Genomic DNA, 13,555 nt, shown 5'->3' on the forward strand with positions numbered 1-13,555 from the left:
GGAAAGCTGCACAACTTCATTCTAAAACCATAAGAACTATGTTTTTTTTTTATTCTGTTTAACTTAAAACAAACTGTTGCTTAGACAGATTTTCTTTTTATTCTAAAAGTCACATTAGTTAGCAGGGATGTTCTTGAGTCAACCCACTCGATCAGGAATTAATTGGTCGGTCATCCTCTTTAATGAAGCATCATGGGGTTAAATGGGATGCTAATCAAAAGATAAAGCCTCACTTTTTCCTACCTCTGCAAGGTGGCATCATGCTATAAACTTGATTATGTATCTCAGTCTTGTTACAAACACATGGATGGTGGGGTTTATTGTAAACATAATTAACTTGTAAGTATTCACTCTCAGGAGTCTATGCATTTCCCAGGCGTTGGCAATAGTCAGCCAAAGCATTATGCAGCTTGCTGCTTTTGTAACGATAGGATTTCCCCCATTACTCTGAAGCAAAATGCTATGAGCCCACATCAGGTTGAACAATGGTGTGAGCTGATTACTTGTTTTGTGTTCAGGCACTTCCTAATGGGTAATCATCACTCTGTTTATACAAAGGCACATTTTCTGGCAGAACAAACAGATTAGAAGTCACTCAACTCCAGTCTATTAAAAAAAAGAAAAAAAAAAAAGAAAAAGCTCACTCCTGGATTCTCTTTAGTGGAGGAAATATCCTTTATAATATTTGATTTTGACAGGCGCTAAATAATTCATCCCTGCTGCAAGTTCTGTTGCATCAAAGCAACCAGGAGCTTCAGTTCTTTCTCGGCTGTTTCATCTGCGTGTGATTGGCACCGCAGTGGAGGCTTTTAATGTGACTCCCAGTCCTCGTCTGGCTCCGTGGATCGAAAAACACGGAACCAATAAAACAGTAATTGTCAAGTGGCGATGCTGAACTTTGGAATTGAGTGTTGAAGTTTTTAACTTAGCATTTTGATTTAACTAGTGGTACCAACAGGATGTTGCTTAGTAAGTTGTGAGACTGTGACTCTTTTTAATCCACGTTTGATGAACAACATCGCTTGACATTGTCAGTGTCATTTAATTAAAGCCTTTCTCATTCTGGGTTTTCAATAGGAAAGACGTTATCACTTCATGAGCATTTGACCCTTGCATTAATGTTCTCCTCTCCCCCTTTCTGTCTCTGTGTTTCAGTCCCATAGAATCCTGCCAGCACTTCTACGACGATTTTACGCTACAAATCGACATGGCCTTCAACGTCTTCTTCCTTCTGTACTTTGGCTTGCGGGTAAGCTGACACACGCGCATACCTTCACAGACCTACGTATGCAGTATACTCACATGTACAGCGCCTTGCGAAACCCATCATTCCACTTATTCACAGCTTATTTCACTTCAACCACAAACCCGTTTTGTGAAGTCAGAAGAAATTCTTTAATTCTTTCCAGGATTTTTTACAAATAAAATTGGGAAAGGTGCGTATAGCATTTTATTCAGCCCCCTTCAGCTAAACAAAACACATTGTACTGCTATTCCATCTGCAGGTCAACTGGGTTTTGTCTAGCATCAGTATTCGACTCTTGCCACTTGGTTTTAGGTTTGGACTTTGACTGGGCCATTGTAACACATCAGTATGCTTTAATAGTAACCACTGGGTTGCAGCTCTGGCTGTATATTTAGGGTCATTGCCCTGCTGGAAGATGAACACCTGGCCCACTCCTAAGTCTTTCGCAGCTTATAACATGTTTTCTTCCAGGATTGCACTTTATTTAGCGCTGGCCATGTTTCCCGCTCGATCTGATCAGCTTCCTTGTCTCTGCTGAGGAACAGCATCACCACAGTATGATGCTGCCATGACCATGTTTCACTGCATGAATCATGGGTTTAGGGCTGTCACGGTTCATCGAATGATTCAAGGACCTCGAGTCTTAAAATTCATCGAGGCAAAACCATCTGCCTCGAAGCTTCGTTACATCATTTATTTATTCAGCGCACTGTGTTCTGCCCAAGCGGCTAACATTAATGATAGCCTAGTCTGCCAACACATGGATGCCAAGTGTGGTTATCTGCTTTGGAGACAGAAAACAACGGGCAAAAAGCAGCATAGAAAAGAGACCTAAAGTTCAAAGGTGTAGGGACACAAAATTTACCAGAAAAGAAAACTGCCTGGTATCTATCTACTGAGTTTCTAGCTAACGAAGATTAGCGCATCTTCTCACTGCTCAGCCCCCACCTTTCATGAAGCAGTTTCACAACGAAGCAGAATGAAAATAACTTTAAATGCAGGTTCCACTACAAACCTGCAGAGACATGGTCAGTGCAGCCAATTTAGAGGAGAGTTTGGTTCTGTTGATGTGTTTGCAGTTTTTTTGTTAACTTGTGGAACAAAAAAAGATTGACTAAAACATTCCATTGTTACGTAAATCAACTACTGATTTTTCTTCAATTTTTAACTTGAACACTTCATTTTTATCTGAATATGCCTTATCTATTATTAATTGCACTGTATTTTTCTTTTTCTTCTGCTGCACAGTTTAACTCTAAATGTAGCTTTTTTCATATTAATTAATCTTGTGTTAAGTCTGGTGTCTAGGCCTACCTGTTTTTGCCTCATTCACACCTGAATTTCCCCACTATGGGACAGTAAAGGTATTTCTATTCTATTAAACATAGGTAAAAGTTTTATAAAAAGCAGTATTTATTATGCCTGAATTTAAATTAGCTGTTTACCTTTTTGATGAATGTGTAATTATTTTATTGTCTATTTGTGGACTAAAAAAAAGAATTTAGCCTGTTTTATATGAACACAATTATGCTTTGTAATCTAGAAAAAAATCCAGAATCTAATATGCAAGTGGAAGTTTATGCATTTTCTTTTTTGTGTGTGGCCATTTTCACTACAAAGGCAGCTGTCGTATATTGCTGCTAAGACAACCGGAAAGGGCTTTCCAGTTTATTAACATTTTGATCCTGGAACTATTTAGCTGAAGATTTATCCTTGTCATTCAGAAAAAGAATAGTATTACAGTATTTGCATTTTTCCTTTATTTCTAATTCTCATAAAATAAGCTTAAGTAATTATGTTAAAAATCTACAGGTTGTAAATTTGTTTATCCGATCACTTGATTAATCATCGGAATAAATCTACATGTGTTTTGGTTGAGGTGCAGAAATAGTTCATCTCCACATATGTAAACCAAAAAGTTTCATTTTGATCTTCTCCTATCAGTTCACATTCTTATACACCTTGTCCCTTTGGCTATTGCAAACCTTTTGACTGTACGTTTTATACAATTCTTTTAACAATAGCTTATTTGGCCTCTAAAGCCAGATTTCTGGAGTGCACTACTAACAGTTGTCCTGTTGATAGGTTTTCCCACTTCAGCTGTGGATCTCTGCAGCTCCTCCAGAGTTATATTGGGCCTTTTGACTGATTTTATAATAAACATTTTCCTTGCTACACCTGTCAGTTTAGGAAGATGACCATGTGCTGATAAATTGCAGCTGTACTATAAAACCTCTGTGGTCTTCACAGAACAGATGGATTTATGCTGAGATGATTGTGATTCAGCGGCATCCAAGTAAAAGAGACTGAATACACATGAACAGGATATTTTCCCCCCGACTTTTTGAAAACCATGAATTCTTTGTGCAAGTCTATCACATAAAATGACAATCAATGGTGCTCAAGATATATGAAGGCTGAATTCAAGGCACTGCATACACAATGCACCAATGTTGTAACTGTTTTACATAAAATCTGCAGCATCCTGCAAAATGTTTGTTTTATTATTCTCAGTAATACCAAATTATCAAGTTTAAATATTTTTTTCTCTAATATTACACATTTAAATTCAATAAATCATATACAATTGATGGTGACTTAATTTTTTTGTTATAGAACTCCTATATTTTTTGTGCAAAATTAAGTTAGTTGCTTTGCTGAGTGGTATTGTTGTCATGTTTTTGTCTGGCAGTTTATAGCAGCCAACGACAAGCTGTGGTTCTGGCTGGAGGTCAACTCGGTGGTCGACTTCTTCACTGTTCCTCCTGTGTTTGTCTCCGTCTACCTAAACAGAAGCTGGCTTGGTAAGTTTATATCCTAGGCAAGGGTTCTCAAAGTTTTTTATCTTTTCCTTTGAAGAATGAAAACATTTCAGCAGTGCAATCACATATTTTATGTATATATACCCCGCCTCTCGCTATTGACAGAGATAGGCACCATCACCTCTCGCGACCCCAATAGAGATAAGCATGTTAGAAAATGGATGGATGGATGGATGGATATATATATATATATATATATATATATATATATATATATATATATATATATATATATATATATATGTATATATATATTCAACCATCCATCCATCCATTTTTTGTTAAAGGGATAAATCAATCAGTTTGTGCTAACTAATTTAATAGTATCACATGCACTCAGTACAACAACCCTTTTATCCACTTAGCACCTTTTCAATACAAGAACAATAAGGTGCAACCTGACTAACAAAGACTGAATAAAGAACAAGTGCAATTATTTTGCAAAAACTATTAAGTCTCCTCAGTTCTAAATCTGCAGTGATTACTGTATCACAGTTTTACTAATTGCAAAGGTCCTTTTATGCACTGCACAATGTGCATGTCCTGGATTTTCTGGACAAAAAAAGGCAAGGCTGAACCCCCCACCAAAAGGGGCCTACACTTTGAGAACCACTGATCTAAGGAAATGTTTAGCAAACCAAGTTTTCACCTTCCATTTTGCTTTCTATCCCTGCATGCCCTCCTTTTGTTTTTTTTGTTTTTTTTTATAACTCCACCTCTCTCCCTCTGCCTCCCGGTCCCCCGTCTGTCTCTCCTTTGGTGGGGGCATGTCTCTGAGGTCCTGTTGCTTGAGGCTGCATTCAACTTTCCCTCGTCATTAGAAGTGACAGGGCTAGGTTCCTCTGATGTTTCAGCTAACGCAGACGCAGCAGAGTGAATGGACTGATGGGAGTGAAAGAATGGGGCTGTGGTTCTCTTGTTTGTGTGTGCGTGGGCACGTGTGTGACTGCTCTTTAGATTCATTAGTAATTGTTGTGTTAAAGTGTTGTACCTGTAATACCTCACAGCAATCAATAACTGTCCTCTAATAGGCTCATTCATGCCCACACAAAAAAACGCACAAGCATGTGTGATCCCAGCATACATTGCTGCACTCACTCATGGATGAGCAGACTGGAAAACACCCTAACCTGCATTACATAATGACCTACTTTTCCAAATGTGTTAGAGAACTGTGACCTAAATTATACTGCAGTGAAAAGAGTTTCTTTCCAAGTCTGTTCTTTTTTGGGTCCACTGTCTCTCTACTTCCAATAAGACATTGAAAAAACTCGGTGCTAATCATAAGAGATTAGGATTTTTTAGCCAACACTTTCAATAGGCTATTTCAAGAGGCTATATCAGTTCCCAAAATTGACACATAATAGTCCTCAAATAGAAAGGTTGTATCAGCAGCTATGACAGTTTTGCTTTTCGAGTTATTTTTGTCGCTCACCAACGCACAAATATGCCACGTTCATGTTGGGAGCACATGCACACTTGGGTCATTTTGCCACATTCGGAATAACTTGAGCCTGACAAGTGTTTGTTTGAACGTTGATCGGATTATCAATTGGTATAAACCACCCCTCTCATTGGGATTACAATTTCATACCGATTGAACTTAATCCGATCGTAAAATTTCTAATTGGCTTGTTTACATGACGGTTTTATTCTGATCAGCCCTTTATTGTGATTACGTTTGTCCATGTATATGTAGCTAATGTTAGAAAATGATATGCGTTACTGACTCATCGTTCGTACTTTTTTAGATTAGTCTTAGCAACAGTAATGTACCGTAGTTTTGTCTCATGATGTCGATATTTAGGATATTTATTAGCATATTACATCTTGTTAGCTTTTCACCTGTGAGCATTGTGGGGTAATTTGTGATGCACTTCAGTTATTTTACTGGGACCTTGGTGTGCTTTTGTTAGTGATTATTTTTCATTTGATATGGATGTTTAATATGACTTTTAAGCAGTATTACTTTGATAGTAAATATTTATAATGATTCAGTTGTTGGACTTAAGTCTTATTTAATGGAAGTTTTCTTAGGAAGGGTCAAAGATTTTCATTAAAAAAAGGCCTGTATAATGAATTATGAAAGCAAACGCCGGTTTTCTCCTTTCTGCTGTTCCTGATGTAAGGTGTCTTCATCTCAGCCCAAGGAAGCTGTGGGCGGCAGGGTCTTGATTAGGGTGATGAAAGGGTTTGAAACAACTGTGCGACTACTGGCAAATGTTTTTATTGAGGAATCACCTATGAATATTAAGAATCCTTACGCTGGGATTGATGCATGATGTATTTCATTTTGGTGAAGTAATACAGCTGCATTTGATCATTTTTGTCTGATAAAATGTTATATAATTCCCGAGAGAAATCAGAGAATCTTTTACACTTTTCATGCCTTTGGATTAATATTTGTCCTGCTTTTTTTAATCACCCTGTTATAAAAAGTTTAAACAGCAGAAAGATTGGGAGAGGTGAAGTTATTCAAGACAATAGAAAATAAAAACAAACAAAAAAGTAAGCCAACAACAGAATTGTGTAAAAAGGCAGAAAATTATTTAAAACCAAATTTGATGCAGATTTCTAATGAAATGAAGGTTGTTAGGTCTACAAACACTGATAAACTGAAAATGTTTTTTATTTTTTTTTTTTTGGGGGGGGGGGGGGGGGGGATTGTCCAAATCTCTGTTTTTAATCATTAGTCTCTCCAGACTGTAGTGTCTAGATTAAAAATATGGTCTTATAGAGAAATGGCTTCTGAAAAAGTCACCGTAAGTGATTATCCACTCTTTTCAATTACAATGTAGAAAACATGTTGAAGAAGTTTTTTAAATCTTTACGCAGTTAAAGGTGCAATGTGCAAGTTCCAGGATTTTTGCTGACGTCAGCCCCCTCTGGTGACAAGTTGAAATGACACCAGTCAAAAAAGCTAGCATTGCGAATTCACTCTTTTTCTAAAGGCGTAATGTCTTCTCAGGATTATTTTATTATATAATACATATAAATAATTTTCTGACCTGGTCTGCTTAGCGATCACAAAAGTTTGGGTCTCTCTTGATAACAAAAACAATCCTTGCCGTTCGAACGAATCACTCTGCTTGGCTGAAACTTCCACAAATTGCAGGGTCCATAGGAAAAAGACAAACACAACCCCTCACTCCCTCCTTTCTGAGGAGGGTTACACTCTGTGTCACAGCAGTGGTATTGCCAGCAACGTTTCAGACCCCTGCTCCACTGATTTATTCATTTTCAAAAAAGCAACTTATCATCTTTTTTTCTGTTTTATTGGCAATTTCACGTGACACCACCATTTGTTCTCCAGTTACTTGAGAGGGACGCAATTCCCTTTCCACTTCTGTAGTCAGTCTCACTGACAGCTGTTCCTGCCTCATTCTGGCTACAAACCCCACTATGATTGCCCCGAAATGTACTCTGGTCTGGTTCCGTCGCCAATCAGACTCCAATTTTACCCTTTTGGTGGCACTAGAGATTTTTTTTATTTTTTTTGTACTCTTGTGAAGTCTGTGATGGGGTCTGAGATGCGCTTGTCTGGTCGTTTGTGTTCCATCTTCTAAAACAGTTGCCGGTGTTCTCTCGTTAATGGTTCAATGGCAATAAAGTCTCAACAAAGTAGCAGGGTGAACGAGAGCGCGCAGCGCGTCACATCCACGCCCAGAAGATTCAGCCCGAATCATTCTCTCATGAAACGACTAATGGAGTCTATAGACGCAACTGCAGTAAATAGAAGAACTCATTTTACACATCACGGCTATTGTAAGGGCATATATGGTAAAGAAAATAAATAATATTTAACTTCAAAATGTGTGCAATACTCCTTTAAGCAACTTTTGGTTGTGGTTGTAAATAAGCGTAAGATCAAGCAGCATTTAGTTAAATAATTTAGAAGTAGTGATATTTCAAGCAGTGTGTGCACCAAATAAAGTGGCCTATCTTTTAAACATTAAAACATGTTTATTTTATTTAGAATTTAATTTAAGTTCCAGTATCTACTGTGAAAGCAATAAATAAAGAGTTTTAAACAACAATGTGCATTGTGCATTGAGGAGGAAGGTAAGGGAGTTAAAACAAATCCATAACTGTTAGACAACTGCTGCAAAAAGTGAAAAGTCAATCAGTCACTTGAAAGAAACATAATTTTTGTCCTACTTTCACAAAAGTAAAGACACATAGTTTACTAAATGTTACTGCAAGTTTAGTCTCATTTCACCAAACAAATAAGTAATTAGGTAACCAATTAGAGATCAGCATGAAGTCAAACGTTTGGAAGGATACATACTCACCTGTCTGGCACAGAATCAAAATTTAAACACATTTTATGATAGAACAGGTTACTTTGTTATTTCAGAAATTATGCTTACCGTGTCCTCGCTTTTTCCTGCAATTTTGATTGGGGTGCCAACCTACTGCCCCCTGCTGACAAGCCGCCACTGCCCAGGACTCTGAAGGGTTGAATGCTTCAGCTTTATGAGACAGTTTAGCTGTCCAATGGGCATAGAAGGTTATAGGAAGTTATACGAATTATAAAATATTTTATTATACATTATATTATTATTATAAACAGCAGTGCTATGTTGATTTGCTAAAAACTGATATTTTTTTTCTGTGTGACTATTTTCCACTGTATAAATCGGCTCAATTTAAAGGCTGGATTTCCCTAAATATCAGTTATGAGATCATACTACTGCAATAAAAAAAGGCTTTTTACATATCATTACTTCCAGTTGTAATGCTATCTTTTCATGCCCCTGTCCATGAGGAAAATGCTACATAAACTGCTGAAAAGCATAGATTTCTAAATAAACTGTGTGTAGCTCTGCAGTGGGTTCTGGTGTACCCCACCAGGCTGTTAATAGCTTTCAGAATACCAATGGTGTGCTAAGTATTTGTTAGTATTCAGACTCAGTCAAGGACAGAATTTATAATACACCTCAGATACCCTGAAATAACAAGGGAATCAGGTTATGTTGTGAATGCAAAATAAAAACAATTAGGGGGCCAAGAGTCAGAAATATATGTGTGTCCAATTTAGAATCTGAGATTAAAACAACATTTATTGTATAGGAAGTAAGACATTTACTTCATCTTCCTATGCTTTCTATAGGACACCTGACGGTGCTCAGATGTATTAATCTATAACTGGTACTAATTTAATTTAGGTAAGTACAAGAGGGGGGGGGTCAGAGTGGCTGTAAGGAATGGGTCTTGTGCTTCTAATTCCCCAAGGATCACTTTCACCGTTAAGGAACTTACAGTCAGTGTAGTACATCACAATTACGGAACCCTTTCTTTCACTCTGTAAACTGAGTGTGAAGTCTGCTGGAGGTGTGCTGGTCCAAAGACCACCACCGGAGGTTCTGCTCTCCACTCCTAATGTAGAGTATCTGCACGGGAATTAATGCTCTTGTTGCGGTTCACATCCTGTTCCTTCTGCTCCTGCAAATTGGACGTTGATAAAGAAAAGAACGACGTGTGACTAATGTTAGAAGAGCATGTAGAGTTCTGCTTGTACAGAAAGAGAAATTAATCTTTCTTTAAAACCACTTGAACCCATGTTTTCTCAAGGGAGCGACTGGGTGGGAAAAAAAGCATGTGGCTGTGTGAAAGATGGTCGTAGATCTTGTGGCTACTGAGCCTTGGCTTTCACACTCTCCTCCATCTGCAACATGAAATCACTTTGACAAAAAAATGACTCAAATCATGTATTAATAAATTATTCGACGATGCAAATATGTCTGCTGATAGTCAGCTGTGTACTGCAGGGTGGAAAAAAAAACATTGTTGACATGTAAGCGTTGTAGCTTTGAGGCAGCATCTACTGCCTCCTAGTGGACTATTGTTATACCAAAATCATATCCCTTGAATTATGGTGTTGAAAGAGGCTTATGTGCCTGACAAGGGCGTCGGCTCGTATGCCTTACAAGCCCGTTCAGAGGAAGCAAGTAAGTTATAACTACCGTCAAAGCCCAAAGATGTGTTGGCCTCCTGTTCAGTGTTTGCTCAGTAAGAGCAGTGCAACATCATGTAACCTAAGCCTGCCCTAGTTGACTGTCAGTACTGTCCCAGATGAAACATCTCCGACTGCTGATTGATAAAACGACCCTGCCAAAATGTGTGACTAAGAGGCCGCGCCTCTTAAAGCCTCAATGAAGCAAGCGTTGGCACAGGCCGTAAAAGCCTTCTTGAATAAGCGTCATGTGAGCTGACACGTGTGTGTTCCCGATAGTCGACAGTGCAAGAGGATTTGGCTTGCGTTAAAAAGAGATTTTCACATTCAAAATCACGTGCTCATAGGAAGAGAATTTCATTGAGCTGTTTATTTTAAACACGTGGATGCTAAGGCATATATTAAGCGCTTGTTAGAAGGGACTTTTGAGCGCATCTGTTTTATTTGTGTTTGATATACTTTAATTTTCTGTTTTTACCTGTTTCTGCAATAGAAACAGACATTTGTACCACAAACGCAGAGTGTTAGACATAGAAAAAATACTGCTAACATACACAGATGCTCAGTACAACACAAACACAGATGCTTTATACTAACTGAGCAAAAGCAGCGTTATATTACAGTGTGGTTAGGTGTGTGGTGGGATTACTAATTTAGGGCTGTCTCGGTTCAGGTTAAGAGGCAAAGCTATGTCACTATTATTCAGCAAAGGAAGGCTTAAGGATTAATTTGAACATGGCTCCAAAACATTGCAGCCTATTCATAAGCTTAAAAAAAACCATACCATTGGTAATCTTAAAAATAAAATAAATGTGGTTTTCTAGAGATTTTTTTGACATTCTCTGATTTTGTAAAACTCTGATCTTTTACTAATTTCACCAATTTCTGATTTCTTTTTATCAAACAACATCAAACTACATTTTCCCACTTCCTATATGTATTGAAAACTGCACTGTCTTTAGATAAGCGTTTATTAACACAATTATTCTTCTATCAAAAACAGCCTAAATCACAGAGTTGCCAATCTACAGTGAAATCCACCAGCCTATGGGGCAGAGATATCTATACAAATAAAACCCAACTAACAACAATTACATTATAGCTTCTTTACAAGAAAGATTGTAGTACATAATGTTTTTTTTGCACACCTTAAAAATTTATAAATACACCATATCGCAATATAGTCGTGTCTTATTTTCTACAAGATCCATTCAAAATAAATAACAGCTGTATCCAGCCTTATAGTTGGTGAAAGAAGCTCAGATTTAGGCCTCGCGCACAAGTAGGGAGATATCTGGGAAAGCTAATACATTTTAATGCGCAGCCATTGTTAAAGACTTGCCCATGCAGTGCAGGTCTGGTTTTCAACAAATACTATCACGGTGGGTACTGATTATTATGTTGGTGTTCTGATCAACTTTATGTGTCTAATCAATGTTAAAGCGGACACATTCCCTACAATTAAATCTATTAAATAATCACCATTAAATCATCTCCTATTGTCCATTTCCAACTGATGTTACGCGGGCCCCCACACAGCATTTCCTGTCTTTACCTCAGTATCGAGACTTCAAAGTAAATAGATAATAAATAAATGCAACATTATAAACATTACAGTTGGTTCAGATGATTTGTGCTTGTTTGTTTTAAGAAGCCCAGCTGCACCAAAGTGTTGAGATGCAAAGGAGGAAGAGCTCTTTGGGGTCATCTGTTTTACATCAACTCTTCCTACCAATACAGGGGCGTAACGTCACCATTGTTTGGAAGGATTCTGATTGGCTGACATGGATTGTAGCTTCGGGTGCCCTTCCTACCTATGCCTTTGGCATGTTTAATACAACACTCAATCGTATTTGTGTGGGTTTGTGCAGATTAAAGCTTTTCTCAAAACGATCCTGTGTGTACAATAATTCTTTTTAAAAGCGATCTGGGGGGGGGGGGGGGGTACTTATTTTTATAAAGACCCGACTATGTGATGCAAGGCATTACTCTTGAATTATAAGTGTCTGATATTACTATTAATGAGACTTAACCAACCTTTGTTTTGTGAATGATTATTAAGGATTTATGTTAGCATCAGACAGCACCCAGCTAGCCTCCTGCTTTAGAAACCAAAGACTCTTTTTTCCCTTTTCATTTATGAGTTATTTTTATTTGAATTTATTATTTTATATATTTTGGTTACAATTACAGAATGAAGAAAGATGGATTTTCTATTACTCTAGCACTATATTACAAATTACTACATTAATTCACTTATTTCTATGAACTGCAGAAATATAGCCATTTTCTATCCTCTACTGTACAGCACTTAGAGTATTTTAAGGAGGCCTTTTCAAGGCATTTCCAAGTGCCCTGGTTGTTTTTAGAGACACATTATTAATCAGAGGTTAACTTCAGGAAATGAGCTTTAACCCCGCTTTGCAGTTTGCAGAGCTCAACATTTTTTAATCAATTACAAATTCCCCTCACTTTATTCTACGTTTATGGTCTAAAGTATGAATAAAAACCTCCAAAACCCACATAAATAGGTATTTCTTATGTTTTGGTTGCTGGGTTTCAGCACAATAAACTGTCTGTACGTTCCAGAAGCGAGAAGTCATATCAGGTCAAGAAATAATTAAATGAACAAACACAATGTAATGTCTGTGAGGAACAAGTTGCACCACCTAAAACCTAAAGATAAGAAATTAAGAGGTAAGACTGCTACAAGTTCTTAGTTGTTTAATTGTTTTGCAGAAACATGTGATCAAAAAAAAAAAATAGAAAGAAAACAACCTTGTGTTTTTTTTAGGTTTTGTAAATACTGTCTGTTGAAATAAATCTAAGTTCTCATATAAGTTCCAAGACATTTAAGTTCACACTTGACATCAGTTATTTGCTCTGGACATCATAATCTGCACTTCTGATATCTATACTTTTGATATAAAAAGGATAGATATCAAAGTCTCTGTAAGACATTCAAATAATAACAAATAACATTCCTTTTCATCCTCGTGATAATTCTCATGGCTCATCCGCCTTCACACACTAATAATCAAAAGGATTTTAACCCACCCTCTGCCTTCCCCCATAGTCTAGGAACATGTTTATTGGAATTTTTGAGCATCTTTCCACAAGTGCATTTACCAAGTTAGATACAGATGTTGGTCAAGAGGGCCTGGCTTGCAGCCTCTGCTCTAATTAATCCCAGTGATGTTCTATAGCGTTGAGATTACTGGTGTTTGTTGAATGACAGCTTCATATGGTGAAGGGTTAGTTTGGCAGGAGCAGACTGATTAGCTCACACCCGGACATTACGTTAGCCAATATATAAATGATCTGGGATTTAAAGAACTCTGCATTTGCATTTAATTATTTCCCAATTATGATTAACTTGAGTGTGTAAATTAAATATTATAAATTAGTATTTCACTCTGACAGTGGTAAGTAGACTGAATTTATGCAGCACTTTTCTTGTCATACTGACTACTCAAAGCACTTTAGACCCAATCACCCAATCGCACACATTCACACACCGGTAAGCAGATC

General features: G+C 37.4%; 1 protein-coding gene across 29 annotated transcripts in view; it reads left to right on the forward strand.

Annotated features, from left to right (window-relative positions):
* The window catches only part of kcnma1a (potassium large conductance calcium-activated channel, subfamily M, alpha member 1a), a 199,724-nt gene that overhangs the window by 101,272 nt on the left and 84,897 nt on the right, over positions 1-13,555 (forward strand). For all 29 annotated transcript variants that reach the window (XM_036126673.1, XM_036126675.1, XM_036126678.1 and 26 more), the window contains exons 4-5: positions 1,156-1,249; positions 3,939-4,050. In XM_036126673.1, coding sequence (XP_035982566.1) covers positions 1,156-1,249; positions 3,939-4,050 — 206 coding nt within the window. The remainder of the gene's footprint in view (positions 1-1,155; positions 1,250-3,938; positions 4,051-13,555) is intronic.

This window comes from Fundulus heteroclitus, chromosome 22 (genome assembly GCF_011125445.2).
Source record: "Fundulus heteroclitus isolate FHET01 chromosome 22, MU-UCD_Fhet_4.1, whole genome shotgun sequence".
NCBI lineage: Eukaryota > Metazoa > Chordata > Actinopteri > Cyprinodontiformes > Fundulidae > Fundulus > Fundulus heteroclitus.